This window comes from Ochotona princeps, chromosome 5 (genome assembly GCF_030435755.1).
Source record: "Ochotona princeps isolate mOchPri1 chromosome 5, mOchPri1.hap1, whole genome shotgun sequence".
Taxonomy (NCBI): domain Eukaryota; kingdom Metazoa; phylum Chordata; class Mammalia; order Lagomorpha; family Ochotonidae; genus Ochotona; species Ochotona princeps.
Genome location: NC_080836.1, coordinates 42,516,694 through 42,539,960, shown reverse-complemented (window position 1 = coordinate 42,539,960; position 23,267 = coordinate 42,516,694). Strand labels below are relative to the sequence as shown.

The 23,267-nt window shown below is 37.3% G+C and overlaps 1 protein-coding gene and 1 long non-coding RNA gene across 7 annotated transcripts in view; one reads left to right on the top strand and one right to left on the bottom strand.

Annotated features, from left to right (window-relative positions):
• TANK (TRAF family member associated NFKB activator) overlaps positions 1–23,267 on the bottom strand; it is an 81,269-nt gene that overhangs the window by 19,025 nt on the left and 38,977 nt on the right. For 4 of the 5 annotated variants that reach the window (XM_058664554.1, XM_058664555.1, XM_058664553.1 and 1 more), the window contains 3 exons: positions 16,466–16,574; positions 14,994–15,109; positions 3,118–3,210 (listed from right to left, as the gene is read on the bottom strand). In XM_058664554.1, the coding sequence (XP_058520537.1) occupies positions 3,118–3,210; positions 14,994–15,109; positions 16,466–16,574 (318 nt within the window). The remainder of the gene's footprint in view (positions 1–3,117; positions 3,211–14,993; positions 15,110–16,465; positions 16,575–23,267) is intronic. The other variant, XM_012925477.2, reaches the window with a different exon arrangement.
• The window catches only part of LOC131480371 (uncharacterized), a 72,497-nt gene that overhangs the window by 30,913 nt on the left and 18,317 nt on the right, over positions 1–23,267 (top strand). Inside the window, exon 3 of one of the 2 annotated variants that reach the window (XR_009245450.1) lies at positions 136–265. The exons of the other annotated variant lie outside the window; for it this stretch is intronic. This is a non-coding gene — a long non-coding RNA (uncharacterized LOC131480371). Of the gene's footprint in view, positions 1–135; positions 266–23,267 lie in introns of those variants that run through there. 2 annotated transcript variants of the gene reach the window in all.

Here is a 23,267-nt window from a genome sequence, read left to right as displayed (position 1 = left end):
CATGACAGCAAAAGGAAAAATGAGCAGTGTAAAAGAAACCAAAAATAAGGATTCACTTATCACTTAGATTTTTGAAATCTAAGAATAAAATGAAAAAGGAAAAACTGAGATTGAATATTTCCTTACTCATTTTAGTTGCACTGAAACAAAAGATGCTATGGTGGTGTCAGCACTGGATATGGCTGAATTAGGAAGAAAGTGGAAAAAAAGGGCTGAGAGTGAAAAAAATGTGGCAGAAAACAGAAGCAGAAAGAAATTACAAAAAGAGGTTTGGTAAAAATAGAAAAACATCGTAAAACGAGTCTGAGAACAAAAGGTTAGAAAAAGATGCAAGGAAACTATGCATGAACTTATGGCCATGTGAAAGCCATGCTTCTCTCATCATCATTAACATTCCTGAAAATCTAGCAAGTAAGAGGAACAGGAATCCTAGGGCCCTTGTCTGTTCCACACGACACAGTGTGCTAGGCAGACACACTGCCAGTGCGGGAACAACTCCAGAAGAAATGGGATCCATCCCAGAGTTCTGAAGGAAGTGGCAAGAAAAATAAACAATATAAAAATAAAATGAAACACCCCCACTACTTCCAAGTTCTTTACAGGGTTCCAGTTCAATGTAAATTTAAAAAAAAAATCTATTTATTCAGGGCTACAACAAAACATATTCTTAACCCTTTACCACAACTGCTACAATTACTATAATTTCAATTTTATCAGAGCCAATTTTACCTTCTCCCTTTTTTAAATCTTCTGCTTTATTTTAGGTCCCTTTTGTATACATCTTTCTGAATTTTCTTAAAGGAAAGAAAAATTTTTTCTTTTGGGGATGTCTTTTCATGCAAAATAGAAACTGAGTAAGTGGCTAATTTAAGTAACATTTCTCATACTCCTTCCTCCACCACTACATTTTACATGAACTGATATGGGGAGGGGCTGGGTTAAGTCCTATGGTACAGAAGGTTAAGCTGCCCACATATCAGAGTGCCTGGTCTAGGACCCACCTCTGCCTTTGTCCCCAATCTACCTTCCTACCAATGCAGCTGTTAGGTAGCAGACGATGGGTCCTGCACTGAATGTCTGCTATACCCTTTGGGGGAATCCAGATTAAGTCCCTGGCCCCTGGCTTTAGCTTGGCCCAACCCCAGCCTATATTTGGGAAGTGTATCAGTGGATGGAAGATCTCTCTGTCAGTCTGCCTTTCAAATTCCTAAAAACAAGCAGGTAAACATTTTAAAAAATAGAATGAAATGATTTGTGAAAATCCTCTATTTATTCACAATTTTGGTGCTAAGCATTATTATAACAAACAGCAAGTAGCTATTATTTAAACAATTTGCATATTTTAACTCATATAATTTTATGAGTTAAATACTTAACTATGACTTCATTTCTTTTACAGATTTAGTTTATTTATTTGAAAGGCAGAGTGACAGACAGAAATAGATCTTGCATCCGCTAATTCGCTCTCCAAATGGCTGTAATGGCTGGGGCTGGGCTAGACTTGGACTAGGTGCCAGAAGCTTTAGCGGATGCAGGCACTACAGGTGGCTGCTTTACTTGCTATCTTACACCAACCCCCTTAATGGTGATCCTAAAGTCTACTTAAAAACTTGGTTAGCTTTGAAGAAATAAATCATTTGCCTATGGTCCAGTAGGTGGAGTAGTAGAGACTGGAACGCACATTTTTCTGTCCCAGTCTTTAACTACTCAGTCACAGTGCTTGGCTGCTAGGGAAGCTAACTGATAACAGTTATCCAGTTTGGTGAAAGAAATGGAGAATGCTAACACTTCCATACAGCACCAAGGCAAACTAATTTTAAGATTCTAAAACTTGCCTGCCACATAATGAAAAAGAAAGTACTTCTCACAGAGTAGTTGGTATAGGCCAAGTTTGATGTTTAAATATTGCCTATGGAGGAAATTTTTTTTTGGTATGACCTTTAAAAAATATGTTGAAGGATGTAGAAATAGAAATATATATCCCAAAATAGCTTAGACAGATTTATTCAAGTTCTGCCAAACCATTCAATTGTTGACATGAACAATTTGGCAACAATTTGTTAGCCAAAATTTCAGACTTTAGTGTTTTTCAAGCATGGTATAGAAGTTAAACATCTAGCAAAGCATGACAATGGAGTACATTATGGCTAAATCTCTCAAAACCTAACTCCCTTCCCAACTACCTTTTTGTAGAGGATTGGACATAGTTAGAGAAACTAAGAAATTCCTTGCCTATAATTTTGATACCTGAATTATCTTAGGGTTGGTGTTTGCTCCCTTGTAACTGAATTTCATTCTCTGGGCTCTTAGGTTGAGTAATTTTGGACAGTAGCTAAATATTGTGAATATTATGTTGTGGAGACATTATGTTACCTAGTGCCAAAGAGTGTTTGTGGTTTTGCTTTACTGGCAATTAATCTGGCTTGCTGAGACTCCAAACTGTCATGCCTATGGAGAGTAATAGCTCAGATCTCAGTTTTTAGTAACTAGCTGCAAATTGCTTTCAGTTAGTCACAGTAACTTTAAACAGTCAAGAGATTAGAGCTGATTTTTAACATAGAATTTACTGTCCTTCCACACTCTCTTGTGATCATGGATATCAGAATATGACATTTCTGCCAAGTTTTGGTGTTTCCTTTGGCTCCTCTTCTTAGGTCTTCAATACAAATATTCTCTAAGATTCAGACCTGAGTGTGCCATTCTTCCCTAGTTATACACCTTTAGTTATATCATTTATTCTCATGTCAGCTCTTCCTACATGGCATCTCTTCAAGGCTGGTATCTTCAGCACCAGCCTCTAAACTTAACAGCCATTCCCAAGTTTCAATCTGTTACATATATTTTCTCTGGCCTTAGTGCCTATTCTACACTATAAAATTTTTAAATATACTTAATGCTTTCCTCAAATATGCTCTGCACTTCTAATCTCCATTCTTTTCAGCATAAACATTGTTGGGGGGTATGCAATTACCCTACCATTTGAAGTGCTAAGATACCTGCATCCTATATTGGAGTATCTGGTTTGATACTCAGTTCCAGCTTTGCTGCTGACTCCAGCTTCCTACTAATGCAGACAGTAGGAGGTAGAAGTGATGGTTTAGGAAACTGGGTTCCTACCATGGATCTCTGTGGGACACTTGGATTGAGTTCCCAGCTCCTAGATTCAGTCCCAGCCCAGCTTTGGTGGTTGGAGGCATTTGGCAGGTGAACCTGCAGATGGAAGATACTTTTCTATCTCTCTGCCTCTCATAAATAAAAATAAAAGAAGGAAGGGATGCTTATTAGAAAATTAGGAAGGGGAGTTTCAGATTTGACCTTATAAAAAGTTACTACTTTGTCTTCAGGAAGAGAAAACAGATGGGACAGGAATGAAGATTCTCGAGCATAAGAAAAGAGGTAAGTGGTTGACGTTAGCAGGAAGGAAAGACTTACTGTGTCTCTGTGAGCATTTAGCAGGAATATAGTCCACATTGCTACTGTTAGTTAATACAGATGTCAGCGGCCATGATAAAATGTAACGGGAAATGCGCTGTTTGTAATGGTAAACAGTGAAGGACAATTAGGGACAGAAATAACCCTTGTATCCTAAGTAGGCATATAATTGATGAAACTAAGTTAAAATATCATTCTGCATCCAAATATCATTCTGCTATTGGAAAGCATAATGGAACACAGAAAACAAAAGATAGTTAGAATTATTATGTTCCCAAAAGGGTTTAGCGAGAAGAAAAAAAATCACAGATTGATGACATAGAATTTTAGGGGAAAAATTTAAGGTACTAGGATACACATCCCAATAGCTGAATATATGGAAATATGGTTAACTGTCAATGAAAACAATTTTTCAGGGAAAAAGTTATCATTCAAAACATAGTTAAGTTTGCCTAAAAATGCAACAGAAACCTAATGTACAAACAAAAATTCTGGCGAGCCTTCCCATGTTACTTCCTTAAATTCTAGCATTTTCTTAGGGCTACAATTCTAATAGTATGTTAAAATACAACATGGGGAAATATATTAGCTAGAGATCCTATTGTTCAACAAAACAAAGTAGTTTTTTATTTCTGATGTCAGGGCCTATAAATATTCTATACTTTTAGATGCTTATTACATAGAGTACATAGTATATAGCTTTTCACAGATCCAGGGTATGTAGAATATAGAAGAAAATGCATCAGGTAGATCTCTGTTCCTATGTTGTCCTTCAACAGATAAGAATCAAAATTCAGTCGATTCTAAATTTGACACTACAGATAAAAAGAACCAAGAATATCCAGAGTGGTTCATGTCCTGGTTCTGTGCTAATGTGCCTGGTAGGGCAACAAAAGGTGACTCAACACTGCACCCACATGGAGGACCTGGCTGTTGTAGCCATCTGGAAAGTGAACTAGCAGACGGAAGATTCTCTCTCTCCTTCTCTCTCTGTAATTTTGTGATTCAAAATAAGTAAATACCTCTTTTTTTTTAAAAAAAAAATTATATAAAGTTCTGATTATACCTGGGACATGTTGCAAGGCTGTATTTGCAGTGGGAAAACTTGGAAAAAATGTCTTTTTTTGGACAAAAAAAAAAAGGCTTACTGCTTGCTATAAAATGATCGGTTCCCCAATTTTAATATTTCTCTTTTTACTGCAGTCACTGCCACATGTGCAAGTATCCATATGCGTCTGTTTGTGTCACCTCCTCGGTGGGATCAATGGAAATAAAATGTTGTTGCTGTTTATTATGCTGTGCATTTCAAAGTCCTTTTTTTCTGGTCCAGTCAGTTTTCTTCTAGCAGCAAGAAACAGTAGCTAGCTAATATTAACTTGCAAACAGAATAAAGTCAAATTGCATACCTGACCTTCACACAACGCTACAGCCATGATACCATGACCATGTTATCTGTATTCTTTACTATGTTAATATTTACACTGATGGTTTCAAAAATAACCATGAGTAAAACTGCTTGTGCCCGAGCATGACTAAAGTCATGATGATACCAAACTATAGAAGTCATTGTCTTCTTCAATGTCACACACTGTTGAAAATCAAAAGAAAACAAAAAAATGCCAACTTCAGCTAAGAGTGTCCCTAATTACTAGTTTTATTGAATTTTGATCTCACTAATAACTTTTTAATATACAGTGAGAAGTATACATAGAAGACTCCTTCTGCACAATGAAGTATAATGGCTGTCTCAGGGAAAAGCATTTGGGCAACTGAGTTGTGAGCCCCACCAGTAACTTTTTAATGGAATGCCATTTTCCTTTCAGAGAATGGCTGGCATGTAAGCAATGGTGATGCAGACATTTTCTCAAAAGCACATGAAGTTGGCCTGTCATATTAAGGAAAACAACTGACGAGACTTGTTGCCAATGATAAAATCTGAGTTTTCAAGTGAAAATTAAAAATTTTAGAACACTTGTACCTGTCACAGTAAGCTTGACAGTTATTCAATAATGAAAAGATTTTTCTGATGAGATTGCTGATACTGTTAAATGTGAGTTTTAAATATCATATAAAAATAAGTAAACATTTGGAAGATCTGTATAATTTAATGAGCCAATATTTTTCAAATGACCAATTTATGTTACAAAATCCTCCATCAGTAAAGGATATATTTAAAATATAAAGTAGACCAATGGCTTTCAATGCAGCATAAAGATTTCTTGATACACTTTCCAATTCCATACTACAGCTAACATTAAAGAAACTATCCTTAGCAAGCTTTGGTGTAGTATCAAAGAAGCATCCCAGTAACTGTTGAAAAGCTTATTAAAGTACTTATCCCAGGCCTGACGCAATAGTGTAGTGGTTAAAGTCCTCGCCTTGCACGCGCCAGGATCCCATATGGTCACCGGTTCTAATCCTGGCGGCCCTGCTTCCCATCCAGCTCCCTGCTTGTGGCCTGGGAAAGCAGTTGAGGATGGCCCAAAGCCTTGGGACCCTGCACCTGTGTGGGTGACCTAGAAGAGCTCCTGGTTCCCGGCTTCAGATTGGCTCAGCTCCAGCCATTGCGGTCACTTGGGGAGTGAACCATCGGACAGAAGATCTTCCTCTCTGTATATTCTAATAAATATAACAATAATAAAAAAGTACTTATCCCCATTTCCAGCTGCATTATTCATGTGAGACTAGAGTTTCATCAAATAATTTATGAAACAAAAACCCAACAGATTGAATGCGGAAGCATTTTATAACACTGAAACTAATTCCTTTGAAACATTTTGAGAACAAAAGGATGATAGATTAAACTACAAAAGAAGGTAGATTCTTGTAGGAAGCAATCTCTTATCTATGAACAGTTTTTCATGCCTTGGTCAGTAGAACTCAGGACTGAACAGGCTATCTAAACTTTATTTTGTGTGTTTTCAAGAAGCTAAAAAATTTTAAATAAAAAAGGGGAAATATAAAAAGAGATCACACGGGGAAGGAGTCAAGGGAGAAAAGCCACAACAGATTCTGAAACCCGCGTAGAGGATATCATTTAAAGAGGCATGACACTTCTCATTTTCTTCTTTTTCCAAATTATTTTCAGTACTATAATAAAAATATTCTAAAATGGTGTAATTAAGTAAAATAATGGACCCAGAACAGTAAAACTTTATGATTAGTTGATAATTCAGATTTCTAAAAAAAAATTTCAACAGAAATTTCAAAGTAATTATTAAAATGCTTTGGGCATCAATTTTTTTCTTTGAGTTTGATATTTGTTAGAGTCTGTGATAGCTTCATTGTGACACTTGAGGAAAAACTCTGAAGTTTAATGAACTGGTTGAAGATACTGTTTTTCTTTTAATTATTATCCCAATAGAATTTATCAACCAAAATTAGTCTCCTTATATATAAAAAGAGGGTAAATTTGATCCAGTCTCTGGAAGCAAAACCAGGGGGAAGGAGGCATTGTTCTGACTAAGGAGACAAGGATTCCGTGAGTGGCTATGTGCAAACACATGTTTTCCTCCAGCTCTAAGTAAGCCCCAGCCTAGGTGGGAATATACCATTGCACACAGTATGCAATCACCATTCTGTCCTAACAAAAGATATAAAGAATACAGTCGCAACTTTTTGAAATGTTGAGTAATGAACATAAGCAATCCAATTTATTTCAATTTTATCTCTTAGAAAAGGCAGAGTTCAGTGTTTTTACACAAACCAAATTTAATTTTCTCACAGGAATCACTTGGTAGTTACATATTTTGACTAAAGGCCTAATTTTTAACTTTTGTGAAAAGGGTGAAAAATATATTTATCATGTTTCTGAACACTATATCCTGTTTCTTTTTTTTTTTTTTAAGATTTTATTTTTTATTACAAAGTCAGATATACACAGAGGAGGAGAGACACAGAGGAAGATCTTCTGTCCGATGATTCACTCCCCAAGTGAGCCGCAACGGGCCGATGCACGCTGATCCAAAGCCGGGAACCAGGAACCTCTTCCAGGTCTCCCACGCGGGTGCAGTGTCCCAATGCATTGGGCCGTCCTCGACTGCTTTCCCAGGCCACAAGCATGGAGCTGGATGGGAAGTGGAGCTACTGGGATTAGAACTGGCGCCCATATGGGATTCCCCGGGCGTTCAAGGCGAGGACTTTAGCCGCTAGGCCATGCCGCCGGGCCCTATATCCTGTTTTTAAGCTTTTATAATGTATATACAAACGGGTGCTAGCTCAACAGTTATCAGCAACCAAGTCATAGGAACTTAACACTGATAGAGTTTAGGAGACTTATAGCAGAAAGAAACATCTCTAGTACAGAGAGAAACTGTGAAGGTCCCAAACTCAGAGGAAATTACTAATTGGGAGCTGTACCTGAACGTAATCCTGGATATAGACATGTGAAAACAGGATATTACAAGCTACAGAAGGAAAGCAGCAAAACTGGGTTCAGTTTTATATGTAGATTTTCTAAACTGTCATAGACAGTAACTAAAGGAATACGTTATGGCTCAATGTCACCCACTGAAGGTCCCTCTATAGAAAAGAGTTACAAAAAGACAGAAAGCATTCTCTTCTCTGAGGCTATGATGATTACAGTAAATGTCACTGCTCATTTAAAATCTTCAGTTTGGGGCTGCTGCTTTGGCCGAGCAAGCCAATCTTCCACCTGTGTCATCAGCAGCTCATATGGTTGCCAGTTCAAGTCCTGGCTGCTACACTTCCTATCTAGCTTCTTGCTTATGTGTCTGGGAAAGCAGTGGAGGATGATGCAAGTGCTTGGGCCCTGCACTCACGTGGAGACCCAGAAAATGCTCCTGGCTCCCAGCTTCAGACTAGCCCAGCTCTGGTACAGACATTTGTGAAGTAAACCAGTGTAGGAAGATTTCTCTGACTCTTCTTCTCTTTCTGTAACTCTGTCTTTCAAATGAAAATAAATGAATAAATAAATCTCAAAACAACCCCTCAGCTTGGGGCCAGCATTGCAGCATAGGAGGTTAAGCATCTGTTTTTGATACTCACATCTGATATGAGTGACAGTTTGAGTCATGTAGGCCCCATTTCTTGCCAATCCAGCTCCCTGGCAATGTTCCTAAGGCAGCAGAAGATGGTCCAAAGTTGGGTTCTTGCCAATTAGGTGGGAAACCCAGATGGAGTTCTGGCTTTTGGCTTCAACCTAGCCCAGTCTCTGCTGCTGTAGACATTTGCAGTGACACATATCTCTCCTCTGTAACTCTGACCTTCAAATAAATAAATCTTAACATCACTCCCCCCCAACAAAATATAGTTATAGTTTTAGCTTTAAGTTTGTATGATGTTCTACCAATTTGCTTGGTATAATTATTGTTTTTATCTAGAAATTAATCTTTTTTCTATCAGAATCTTGCATTCTGACAGTGAATCAGTAGATGGAATATCTCTCTCTCTGTCAGAGTTAGAGAGAAAGAGAAAGAAACATAGAAAGAGAGAGAGATCTTCCAGCAAGTGTATCATTCTCAAATGGCCAAACAGCCAGAGCTGAGCCTCTCTGAGGCAGAAGCCAGGAGGTTCTTCCAGATCTCCCATGTGGGTGCAAGGTCCCAAGGCTTTGGGCCATTCTCACTGTGCTCCCTGGCCATCAGCAGGAATTAGAACATAAGTAGAGCAGTTGGGACTAGAACTGGCACCCATATGGGATGCCAGAGTTGTAGGTAGAAGTTTAGCCTACTACATCATATGGCCCCCAATAATCTATCTTTTTGTTTTTCAAAGATTTCTTTTTTTTTTTTTAATTGGAAAGTCAGATTTATAGAGAGAAGGAGAGACAGAGAAAGATCCTCTATCTGCTGATTACTCCCCAAGTGGCCGCAACAGCTGGAGCTGAGCTGATCTGAAGCCACGAGCCAGGAGCCTCTTCTAGTCTCACTGAGTGCAGGGTCTCGAGGTTTTGAGCCGTCCCCCACTGCTTTCCCAGGCCACAAACCCGAAGCAGGAAGGGAAGTGGAACAGCTGGACATGAAGTAGCATCCATATGGGATCCTGGGGCATGCAAGGCATGGCATGGCAAGGACTTTAGCCTTTTAAAACATTTATTCATTTACTTGAAAGGCAGAGTTTCAGATAGACAAGTCAAAACAGAGAGATCTTCTATCTAGGTTCGCTCCCTAGACGACCACAATGATCAGAGCTGGGCAGCAGTCATGAGCTTCCTCTAGGTCTCCCATGTGGCACAAACACTTGGTCCATTCTCTGCTGCTTTCCAAGGCATAATAGCACTGATCTGGGTTGGAAGTGGTACAGCTGAGACAGACCCATATGGGATGTTGATGCTGCAGACTGAGGCTTAATGCGCTATGCCACAGCACTGGTCCTGGGAATTTGCATTTTTAAATCAAGGTCGTATATGTTCAGTCTGTACCAAAATATTGTAATTAGGATTTCGTTTTGTCACATAAGTAGGATTTCATATTGCTTCATAATGCTCACTAATTGCTTTAGGTTTCCAGATCTTTGTTTCCACAACCAGACGACGACTGCTTAAAGTAGACTGATACTTCTTGTCTCAGTGACTGACAAGTGAATTTGCAGAAATGAGCTTTCCTCAAACATGTCACAACTTCTATATTTACTTGCAACTGCCAGGTACGGCACATCTTATTTCCTTAACGCTAGCACTGATGGCAGCTCTGCAGTTGGATCATTATTTCACTATTCTGAATCTTTGCTTCTCAAAGCTACCATATTTGTCAATTAATTACAGTGATAGCTGCACTAGAAATTGGCAAGCCTTTGAACTGGCATCTTTCAGGAGCAACTACAGTCATCTCTTGAGCTTTTGATTAACTCAGATAAAAATGGATATATAATGAATAAATTAGAAACATTCATAGAAAATTAGAAATGAAGCAGAAAAGTGGCTATTTGAACACAAGAACATATGACCTCTCTGTATAAGGCTAACAGTTCAAAAAAATTCAAACCATGTCTACCTCATTTTTCCAATCATAGAATCTGAAATAACTATGCTAGTTTTGGTGATAAGATTTTACGCCAGAAGACAGGCCAGTGCCTTTGTGCTCCAGTGACTGGTACTGTTAGGTACACAGGAGTGAATGAATATAAAACCATTAACTGATATTACCAAGTTCTTTGATATGTTTTCTATTTTTTTAAAGATTTATTTATTTTTATTACAAAGTCAGATATACAGAGAGGAGGAGAGACAGAGAGGAAGATCTTCCATCTGATGATTCACTCCCCAAGTGACCGCAACAGCCGGTGCTGAGCTGATCTGAAGCCGGGAACCAGGAACCTCTTCGGGGTCTCCCACGTGGGTGCAGGGTCCCAAAGGTTTGGGCCATTTTCGACTGCTTTCCCAGGCCACAGGCAGGGAGCTGGATGGGAAGTGGAGCTGCCGGGATCAGAACCAGCACCCATATGGGATCCCGGCGCATTCAAGGCGAGGACCTTAGCCACTAGGCCACTGTGCCGGGCCCTTCTATATATTTTCTTACATCGAAATACTTTAGGATTTAGTATAACTTCCCAGAGAAACAAAAAGTAGACTAGAAAGAAAAAAGGCTAACAATTTCAGTCCCTTATAGGTACCTAAGATAGAACTTAGCTTGATAACTGAACTAACTCTCAGGAGGGCGTATTACAAAAGTTTCATTTCTCATATGATAAAAGTGATACACTATGTTAAAATCCTGTTTTTTAAGGTATATTAAACAAATCACAACTTATAGTTACATTATAATACAAAATTTTTTATTATTACTGCTATCATGGAATGGTACTCTGCAAACAAGCGTAAGTTAATGTTTGCCAAGAACAAGTTTGTGCATGGATGTACGTGTTGCACAGTGGGTTAAACTGGCACTTGGAGCACCTGCAATCTCATACTGTAATGGTACTTCGAGCCCTCTACTCTCCTTCCAATCAGCATCTTGTTAATACATCCCAGGAAGCAGCAGATACAGGTGCAAGTCTGTGGGTCCTTTCTACCCACATGGGAAACCCAGACACAGTTCCAGGCTGCTGGCTTCAGTGTGGTCCAGTGTACGCTGTTGTGAGCATTTGGGTGTGAAACAGTGGATAGAAGACCTCTGTCTCTCTCTTTTGCTTTGCCTTCAAGGTAGATGAAAGTAGACATTAAAAAAGAAATAAATATATACTTTTTGTTACTTGATTTCTTATCTATACCCCTTAATTTTAAAACTTTGCAAAAATAATTAGCAACAACATGTAACAGTTTCTAGGATCTCTAAGAACTATTCATCTACTACTCTATTCATGTCTGAACGTATCTACAAAAGCCTTTAAGGGGTAAAGTATAATCTTTTGCTCCGGGAGCATTTTTGACTCATCTACCCTGAAGAGAATAATGTGAAAGTGAAGGTAGGTGACTACTGTCCTTTTACTAATAGTCACACTGAGTGAACCACCTTAGACGCAGATCTACCAATTACACAGTCAAGTTATCAAACAACTGTAGTCAGCCCACATCCTGATATCAACACCATCTGAGATACTGGGCCAGAATTACCCAACTAAGTTACTGTGGAATTTCTGACACACAGAAATCGAGATAATAAACACTGTTACATGAGCTCCTAAGTTTTAGGGTCAGTTTGGCATAACTGTTATATGAAGCCAATATGTATTTACAAAAGACCATGCAAACTACCATGGTGTACTAAAGATGAGATGCAGGTTATTCATTGTACTAAGTAATTTTTTTTGATTATTAATTATTTTTACATTGATGATTTTTACATAGTTGATTAGGTAATAAGGGTTAAGGGCTTCAGGAAGGTGGGTGAGATCACCATTTCCACATTTTCTTTTTTTCCTTCCTGTATCTGGGTAAAGGGGGAATACAAGGAGAGAAGCCACACCCCGTCTCCCAAACACCTCTGTGTTAAGTAATTTTTTTAAAAAGTCTTATTTATTTTTATTAGAAAGTCAGATCCACAGAGCAAAGGAAAGAGAGAAAAAGATCTTCTTGTTTACTCCCCAAATGCCCACAATGGCTGGATCTGAGTCAATCCAAAGCTAGGAGCCAGGAGCTTCTTCAGGGTCTTCCACATGGGTACAGGGTCCCAAGGCCTTGGGACGTCCACTACTGCTTTCCCAGGCCACAAGCAGGGAGCTGGGTGGGAAGTGGAATAGCCAGGCCATGAACCATCACCTATAAGGGATCCCAGAGCTTGCAAGGGGAGGATTTACCCAATTGGGCCATCACACCAAGCCCTGTACTGGGTACTTCTTTTCTGATGTCTGCGAACCATAAGCAGAGTACTAAGGGTCATCTAAGGATTCAGGCTGTGTTGTTAGAACCTTTTTTCATTCTCTTCAGAAATCACAGGATTCTGACATTTTCTTTGTGTAGACTAGCATGAACATAAGATGAACTAAAAATTGTGTGTTCAAAAGGGGCTCTGTCCCCTTCACATATGCCTCTCTACTCCAATCATGTTCTAAGGCAGGCACAGTTGGTATTTGCCAAAATGTCCATCAGTCTTTCCCCTCTCAAATATCTGAATAAGATCATAAATAAAGCAAGTATACCAAAGCAAACAAATCCTCAAACCACTCAGCAAGCAGAAGGAGGAAAGGACTGTGGGTGGTTAGTAGTAGCTTCCTTCTGCTACTGGGTCAAAGCACTTCTATTAACTCACTAATTCATTACAGTAACTAGGCCAACAGGAATGTTATTCCCAGAAACAGATTTTTTTTCTTTTCAGGACTAATAATATTAAAATATACTGCAAGTAGTGAAAAACATATCACCTTAACATTTCCGCAGTGTTTTCTAGTTCTCAACCATGTAGATGTCTTTTTACAATATTCCAGCCAATGGAATATGGTTTCTGCATTTTTGAAAATATCTAACAAAACCAAATATTCCAACATTCTTTTTTTTCTTGATACATAAATTTTCTTATTTTGAATTTTTGAATTTTATGGTCCATATTCCAACATTCTTTAGGAAAAGATTTCACCTGCATTAGCTAAAAGTGAATTTAATTTTGTATTTTTCTCTATTTATTCATGTCACTTTTGAAATCTAAGCATATTTAATACATAAATTTTATTTTTCTAAACTGTTTTTAAAGATGTCCTATTCTGCTAATGATGAATGTTTAGGTTGTTTCTGTTTCTACTCAATGAAGCATAGCCTTTCTGCATTAGGCCTTTTTAAGCTTTATTTTTATTAAAAAGGCAAACTCACACAGAGAAAAATCCTCTTTCTGCTGGTTCATTCCCCAGATGGCCACAACATCCAGAGCTGAGCTGATCAGAAACCAGGAGCCAGGAGCTTCTTCCAGGTCTCCCCTGGATTCAGGTTCCCAAGGCTTTGGACAGCTTTCCCAGGACACAAGCAGGGAGGTGGATGGGAAGTATGCAGCTAGGACATAAACTGCTGCCCATATGGGATCCTGGCACTGGAAGTAGAGGATCAGCCAATTGAGTCATTGCTGCTGGCCCCTATGCCTTCTTGCATATGTATATATATGCAGCATGCTAACCCTCTGCCTGTGGTGCTGGCATTCCACATGGATGCTGGTTTGAGTCCAGGCTGTTCCACTTCCAATCCAGTTCTCTGCAAATGTGCCTAGGGAGGCAGCATATGATGGGCCACTGCACTCACAAGGTATAACTGGAGGAAGCTCCTGGCTCCTTTTTCTGGTTTGGCCCAGCTCTGGCCATTTGCAGCCATTTGGGATCCAAATCAGTGGATGGAAGATCTGTTTCTCCTTCTCTCTGCGTAACTCTACCTTTTAAATAAATAAATCTTAAAAGATTTTTGTTTGGGGTCATTGTTGTGACACAGTGTGTAAAACTTCCACCTACAGAGATAGCATTGCATATGGGCACTGGTTTGAGTCCTGGCTGCTCTACTTTCCATTCAGCACCCTGCTAATGTCCCTGGGAAAGCAACAGAAGATGGCCCAAGTACTTTGGCCTATCCACCCAAGTAGAAGACCTAGAAGAAGCTCCTGGCTCCTGGCTCCTGGTTTAGGTCTGGCCCAGTCCTGGCCATTGTGGCCATTTTGGGGAGTAAACCAGAGGATGGAAGATCTTTCTGCTTCTCCTTCTGCTTTATTGTAACTTTGTCTTTCAAACAAATAAATAAATAAATGATTCTTAAAAGGACTGTGCTTAAGACAGGGTGGGTCTTTTTGTTTTGTTTTGTTTAACAACTAAGCACAATTTTTAAAGAAAAAACTACACAGCTATATCTATCTTAGCTTAATCTTTTATGTCTTTGCTAAATGCTCATGAAATGGGGAAAAAACTAATAAATATAAAACTTGTTAACAGTTCTATATAGGAACATGTAATTCATTTATTTGTCTCTAAAAAACTTGTGTTTAGAATTCCAATTGTAGATCACCAAGGCAAGTAAAATGTGGAAGACATATTACATCTCAACATTTGAATACACTCCTCTCTGCCCCCCAGTTATTGTTAGGTTTGAAGAGAATCTTGCCTACACACATCAACATCTGGATACAATACTAAGTAACTCAAGAAGTCTCTGGATCCTAATTCTTCTTTTAGTAAATAAACCTGACAGTGCAGTCTACCTTGGACTGTTTTTCTCTCGTTGCTCCTGATTTCACTTTATCATGTGGTTGATCAAAAGTCAGATTGTTCTTTGTTCCACTGTCTTCAAGCAGGGGAAGATAGCCATAACTGTCATCTGTGAGAGAAAAAAAAAAAACCAAAACACTCATGGACTTCAACAGCAAATCAATTTTTGATACCATATGGAAAAGTAAAAATACTACAAACCTAAAACAATAATTTCAAAATAATATAGATTTTAAGGTATAAATTAAAAAAAATTTAGATAGTTACTTTGACAACTTATTTACTTAGATTATTTTTTCCCCTTTCCACCAAACACACAAAACTCTTATTCTTCCCAAAGTCAGTGGTGTGTAAGAGATATAGGATTTGCAAAAGTAGAAATGGAAATACCACAAAAAGTTCATTGAAAATGTGACTAAGGAAAACTTACATATGGATTTCAAATTTTTTTGCACCAAAATAAACTTATCTTTCCATTCTATTTCTTGACAAGGTTTTTGAAGTACCTGCCCAGGCTTGTTGGTACCTTATTATCAGCAACAATTAAACTACTAGAAGATTGTCATTTCTAGTCCCTGGCACTTCCTGACGGACTCCAATACACAAAATATAGACACTTTACCTGCAGCAATTATAAGAGCAAACAATTTTATTTCCAGACATTGGGCAAAAACTGTACATATAATAAATAGCCTATTTCCTTTACAATTTAACAGCAAAACATCATGTACTATTTACAAACTATACTATCATGCAAGTTTTATTTTCACTTATACATTTCTTAGTAATATGCATTTCTTATTTATTTATATAACTACTCTATGCTCACTTAAAAAAACACAGAAATGCAGACATGACAAAAATTAAAAATGAAAAGTAAAATTGCCCATGCTTTTTATAACCTGTACAAGATTCCTAAGTTTTTCTTTTCCTAAGTATATACATTCACATCAGATGAAACAGTTTTTCCTACATTGATGAAACAGTTTATTTTTGTAACTTGTATTGGCTGCTATGTATCATGAATATATTTCTTAGTAAATAAACATCTATTATCATTATGTTTCTTGGATACATAGCTTTTCATATTGCTCACTGTCATCCAGCTGTTATTATTTGTTTCTAGACTTTAATTATTATGTGACACACATTCCTGCATATGTATCTGGTGAACTTACATAGTTTGATACAAACATAGACCTAAATTTTCTGTTCAAAGTGCACAAAATTTTTAAAAGCCTTTCCTGTTTATTGGCAAACTGCCTTCTAGGAAGTTTCATTAACTCATATGTGAGAGTCATTTTTCTATATTCTGCAAGTATTCATTTGAATGAATATGTAAGCTGTACTACTCTTATTATAGTATCAGAATTTCTGAGAAACAATAGAGGAATAAAACGAAAATCAACTCCCACCTCTTTTTTCCAAGAGGTTTAAACTATTAAAAAAATTAATATGAGCATACCTCGATTAGAATTCACAAGCAGTAACTGTGATTTGAGCTTGTCAATAATAGCTTGCTGAACTGACAGCTGTTCCTGTTGCTCACGTATCCTCTGTTCATAGTTCTCAGTCTGCTGATACAAAAACCAGTTAGCCCGATATTGACTGACAGACACAAACATTGCCTGCATCGCTATTTCACAGGTATTACTTATTCATGAGATATAAACTGACTCCAGAAATGCATTTGTAATTATTATAGACATTAGTGGTTAAAATTACTTAAAGGACTGTAAAACTTTAGTACGATTACATTATTTAAACACAATTAAGAGTTTTGAGATTGGTTTCTTGGTCCTTCAATTTGAATAAAAATTCTAATTTGCAATTTGGTCCTAAATAAAATAATATTTTTAACTGACAAAATAGGTATTGTATCAAAATCATTACTTACACTAACTAACTATAGAAACTAAAATATCAAGTCTTTCAGATAAATATACCTCTGAACTTCCCATTATATCTAAAGCCACATAGGAAGCAGTCATAAATAAGACATTATGAAAATGAAAGAGACAAGCTATGAGACACTTAAGTCAAGAAAACATGACAGTCAATCTTTTGGTTATATCTTGAAGATTTTAATTTTACTTTTATTTCTAATCACTCATCTTACTGTTTTATGGCACTTAAGCAATGGAGGAGACATGAGCTTGCATAAAGGTATACAGATGTTGCAAACTTTCAAGTCAATGGAAATACTGTATCAATCTCAGCAAGCTAGTAAGGTCTTAAAAATATATGCCATGAACATTGCTTATCTTCCTGTCTTACATACCAGAGTTGTACAAAAGGACTCCTCTAGTCAGTTCAGTAACACTGGTAGAATGTACTTGAATGTGTGTTTAGTAATATGTTTTAAGACTATTCCTATAATGGGATTGCTGGTAAGCATACAGTAACATGAGAAGTACAAATTGGGAATTTGGAATACCATTTCCATTTAACCATGAGTTTAACAAAAATGCTTCTGGTACAGTGTTCATGTACCATAACTGTATTGTACTATCTAATCAATGTTAAATATTTTTAATAAAATTGAACATGTTCAAAAAAATATATAGCACCAAACAATTGCGAATTGTCTACTAATTTCTATTACTAGAGGAAGGAACAAATGACAGATTGTAAGTGCTTTAAAGTATGAAAGGAGTCAGAATAATCTCAGATTGTCCTTCTGTAGAAACCAGGTTATCTGATATTAAATTGACTTTTAATAAAAGCTCAAAATTGGTGAAGCTCTATTATTCTCAGACTAGTAAGCTTAGACTTTAAATCTTTAAAAGTCTTTAAATTTTTTAAAACTAATCTTTTAAACTTTTTTCTTAAAAAAAAAACCAGCTATTACTAGATTTTCAAATAAAACTCACCTTTAAAAATGTATCTAAATAAAAGGTGAGTTTTTATGAGTAACAGGCTTCAGAATGAACAAGTAACAAGGCTGTTAAGTAACCCAAGTCATGTGTGGTTTTGCACACTACTTGAGATCACTCTTTCATAACTTGACATATCCCACAAAATTCTGCAAAGTAACTTAAACACAGATGTTGAGTACATGCTTACTGAAAAAAGGGAAGAATCCAAGTACAATTTATTAATTATGGAAAGAATAATGAATCTTGTGAGCCTGTCTGGACCATTTCTCCAATAATTATGAGCTTCAGAACTGGTTATAAGTCTGTGCTAAAGACAAGATATCTTATTCCTATTTAAATTCACATGAAAAACCTAAGGATTTAAGCACTGAGAGTAAATTCTTTTTTTTCTTTAACGGTGAAAAAAAGACTGTATTTAAAATTAGCCAGCTGATCTCAGTTTAGATGATTTCAATTCTGTTGGTGACATTGAAAGCATGATAATAAGGAGCCAGTTGAACATATGCTGCCTTCTCCCCATGAGGTGTGATTAGGGTGTTGACTTTGGCCACATCGATGTCATCAAGACTCTTCACAGCTTGTTTGATCTAGTGCTTGAACACTAGTGTGTTGTTGTCTTCTATATTGTTTAGCAGACTCACCAATCGGGGGAACTGGATGACGGCATGGTGGTCAACCCTGTTTCTCCAGCTCGTTCCACTGAGGTTATTTGGGCTGCCACCAGTGGCTCAGTGTTTTGAGCTGCTGCAACCTGGGTAGAGTGTGGAGCTTTGTTTTGGGGCTGTGTACTCCTTCCAGCATTACCTTATTTGCCTTCAAAGTTTCTGTTTTGGCTTTGGGAGGGGCAGTAGCTTCCTTTGTTTTTGGCACATTCTTGTAAAAAGCATACTTTTTTTGGCCAATGTAAAACACTTTGTTTTTTATTACTTTATTTTATTATTCTGACAGAGTTCCATAGGCTCTGGGATTTCCCTTCCCCCTTACCCAAATCCCCATCCTCCCCACTAATTTTTCCCATGTCATTATAGTAGTATAGTCCTTCACAGTCATAAATCCATACTTGGGCTGCACTGCAACCAGTATTGAAAAATTAGCAAGCATGTTAGCCTTGTCAATCTAGTTCTAAGTAGTTAGAACTTTCTAGAAAGAACTGTTAGTCACAAGCATCAACCACTAATCTACTGTTTTTTTTTTTAAGATTCATTTATTTTTATTAGAAAGGCAGATTTACAAGGAGAATGAGAGACAAAGATCTTCTATCCACTGATTCACTCCCCAAATGGCTGCAACAGCCAGAGCTGAGCCAATCTGAAGCCAGGAACCAGGAGCCAGGGGCTTCTTTTGGATCTCCCACATGGGTGCAGGGTCCCAAGGCTTTTGGCTATCTTCTACTGCTTTCCCAGGCCACAAGCAGGGAGCTGGATGGGAAATGGAGCAGCTAGGATAGGACCTGATGCCTATATGGGATACCTTGTCTTGCAAGGCAGAGGATTAGCCGAGACATTTTGTTGGCTGCTATTTATTTTTATTTGAAAGGCAGATTTAAAGAGAAGAAGAGACAGAGAGATCTTTCATTTGCTGCTTCACTCCCCAAATTGCCACAACCACCAGAGTTGATCTGATCTGAAGCCAAATACTTCTTCTAGATCTTCCATATCAGTTCAGGGGCCCAAGGTCTTGAGTCATTATACATTGCTTTCCAGGACATAAGCAGGAAGCTGGATCAGAAGTGGAACATCTTAGACACAAACCAGTGTCCATATGGGATGCTGGTGCTGCAAGTGGCGGATTTAGCTTGTCACAACTCCCCTACTAATTACCTATTCTTCTCACAGTATATTGGTAAGTACATATATTCCACTGCTGGAGATTATTTAGCCAGTACAAATAACAGCCAGTTAGCCCCAAGCCTAGAGTAAGTGCATAAATAGTTAAGCCTCAGTTCATCCTTCACCTACTCTAGGATTTATTTTTTCCCATCCACTTTAACGAAGAAACAAAATGGGCATTTATTTTCTTTTGGAACCAATTCAGACAGCTCTGCCAGTTAATTTTCATCTTCTACTCTCTGGCTTAAAAATGCATGTTAGCACATCTGCATATAGTATATTATAATAAATGAATAATGTAAAATTACATAATAGCTGAGAATAAATAAATGGCTATTTAAAGATGAACTTTTGTATTATTTCTTAAATCACTTAATATAAAATTCAGGAAAATTCTGTAGTAATTTTAAAAAACTGATACCCTGGAAGCATATCAGGGGAAAAAATAACTATGATCCATGTTTTCACATAACTTAACATTATAGCAGTCTGTATGCAATTCCCCTCCAGACTGTGACCTCCTTAAGGCCAAGACTATTTCCTCCTGAGAGCTCCAGAGGACCACAGAATGCCTGGCACATTTGGAGGTGCTCAGGAATATTAGCTGGGTAAATACGCTATTTAAGTTGTTAAAGAAATAGCAGAAATAGAAATGCCTTCAGAAGTAACCTGAAGGGACAGAAAAATGGCTTTGCTTACACTTCCATAGGAGAAAAGACAAAAGTGGAAACAAAGTAGGTAAATGAGATAAAGCTAAATCAAATTAGAGAAAGTAGATTCACAAGATACAAACATTTGAAGATGTTTTCTGAAAAAAAAGGGGGGAGGGAACTTATTAGGTTAGGAGAAAAAAATATAGTAATATGAAAATAGAAAATACATACTCAGAAAAGAATATAAAGATGTTGGCCACAGGCTATAAGAAGGAAGTCCAGAAGATATTTAACCAAACTGAGAAATAACCAGTTGAACTCAGTGTACATGCTATGTTTGCAAATTCATTACAGAAGTTTTTTCTTTCTTTTTCTTAAAAGCTTCTGCTCATTCAGTAAATGGATCTGGATAACATGAAAAATCCTTGTAAAAGATAATTGTTGAAAGCACCCTATTTTGTTTTGTAAAAAAAAAAAAATACAATTACGAAGTGCATTCCAGCACTATCAGAGACCCCATAAAACACAAAAATCACGAACAACCACATTGAAAATGTACAACAGCAATGTCTTGTCAACACTTCTGTACAGAGCACAGACATGACAGCTAAAACAGACAGAAGAGAAGATGCTTTTGACAGCCAGTGTGTGTGAATGATTCTTTGAGTCAGATGGCAGCAACAAGTTACCAAGTAGGAGATCTGCATGACAACTAACCATCCATCTGTATCAAACACCATCTGGCCAAGATGACTCTGGCTTCTGTGTATCTGACACTCCTTCCATTTCCAAAGACTAGCAAAAAAATTGGTCTTCCAAGCATCTAAAGAAGTAAACAGGTACTCAGGTACTTGTGCCATAAGGCCCTTCATATTTGACCTTTATGTTCAAAAGCAAACTTTAAACATGGGGATAACATACAGTACATATCTTTTCTTTCATTTATTAGAATGGTGCCCATACATACATACTGTCACATATGATAAATAAAACAAAAAGTTAATCTTCAGAATTTCCCTTTTAGTAAGGTAAAATTTCAAATCTTCAACCTCAAAACTAAGGCAGCAATATTCCTTGTAATTTTGGACATACAGCTGTTCAAATTTTAATGAGTTTCATAAATATTAAAATAGATTTCTATAAATTGATTTTTTACTTCTGCTGACATTGAATATTCTCATTTTTCATATTTGCCAAGGCACCTTTTTTTTTATATAGGGAAAAAACATTACAGTGTCCTGAAGTCATCTATAATACTCCAAATATGTCAAGTGTAATTTCTTTTCATCCTTGAGGACTAAAAATATTCTGAAAAATACCACTTGTATCCTCTAATGATTTATTAAGGAATTAAGTAAATGATGGATGGATTTAAAAAATAGGCTCATTTAAAAATCTTTCAAACGGTTTCAAGATTAAGAGAATGAAATTTTTATGGAAGGATTTGCTTGGCTTCCACAAAAGCTCTCAATAGGGAGCTCTACAGTTCATGAAGGAAGATAATTAAGTATTAATTATCCCAATACATAACACTTTGGGCACAAACTAATTAATTTAGACACAATCTGATTAAAAGTCCATCTTAAAAATTTGGTTAACTAAGCATCAACTTCAATTTCAAGTTAAAAAAGTAGATCATAGATCCTTGCACAATGCTTTCTTTAACCATTTTGTTTACTGGGTTATAAGTCCCCCAGATGCCATGATTTAGATAGGAGATAAGAAACTTGACAGATCAGATAATTAATCTGATTACCCATTATTAGGTAACAGTTCTGCCAACAATTTATCAGCATACACAATGACACCTTAATATTGGTCTTCTCAGCCTTCAGAACTGTGAGAAAGAAATTTCTTTTATAAATTACCTGCTCTAAGATATTTTGTTTTAATAGCATAAATGGACAAAGATAATGTATATAGCTATAAAAAAGTTCTGATTACCACTGAATTGTTATGTTTATCACACAATTATCCTATGCTCTAAACCTGTTCTCTATTTTTTTTTCTAGTTCATTATAACCTAGGACCCAGATGTTTCCTTTTTTTTTTTTAAAGATTTATTTTTATTACAAAGTCAGATATACAGAGAGAGGAGGAGAGACAGAGAGGAAGATCTTCCGTCCGATATTTCACTCCCCAGGTGAGCCGCAACGGGCCGATACGCTCCGATCCGATGCCAGGAACCAGGAACCTGGAACCTCTTCCGGGTCTCCCATGCGGGTGCAGGGTCCCAAAGCATTGGGCCGTCCTCAACTGCTTTCCAAGGCCACAGGCAGGGAGCTGGATGGGAAGTGGAGCTGCTGGGATCAGAACCGGCGCCCAAATGGGATCCCGGCGCATTCAAGGCGAGGACTTTAGCCGCTAGGCCACTGTGCCGGGCCCCAGATGTTTCCTTTTTGAAAAACCAGAATGGTATCTCCACTGGGCCAAAAAACATTCCCAAGGAATAAAAAAATCCCTACTTCATAGTTGTTCAAACTTTACAAAGAAACACAATGGATTAAAAATCACTAAGAATTAATGGCTGTTTAAAAATTTTAAACTTTCACGCTTGTTGATAAAATGAAAATGAAAGCCAACCAACCACTACTACCACTGCAGAAGTACAATGCATTTGCAAATATATACAGATATACACAAAGTATAAAAGTGAGCATTTCTTCCCTTTGCTTGGCATTCCTCCGGGTTAACTATTGGCAACCGGGTAATGTGCACTTTCAGAGTTACCGTATACATACATTTGTATCTCACTTCACAAGATGAGAACTGCACTGCAACCAAAATTTTCAACTCAGCAACATACTATCACTTGTGATTCTACTCCATATCAAAATTAGAAAATCTGATTTTCTTCATCTCTTTTAATTCTTAAGCCCACCTTCTGAGATTATTTCACACAATTT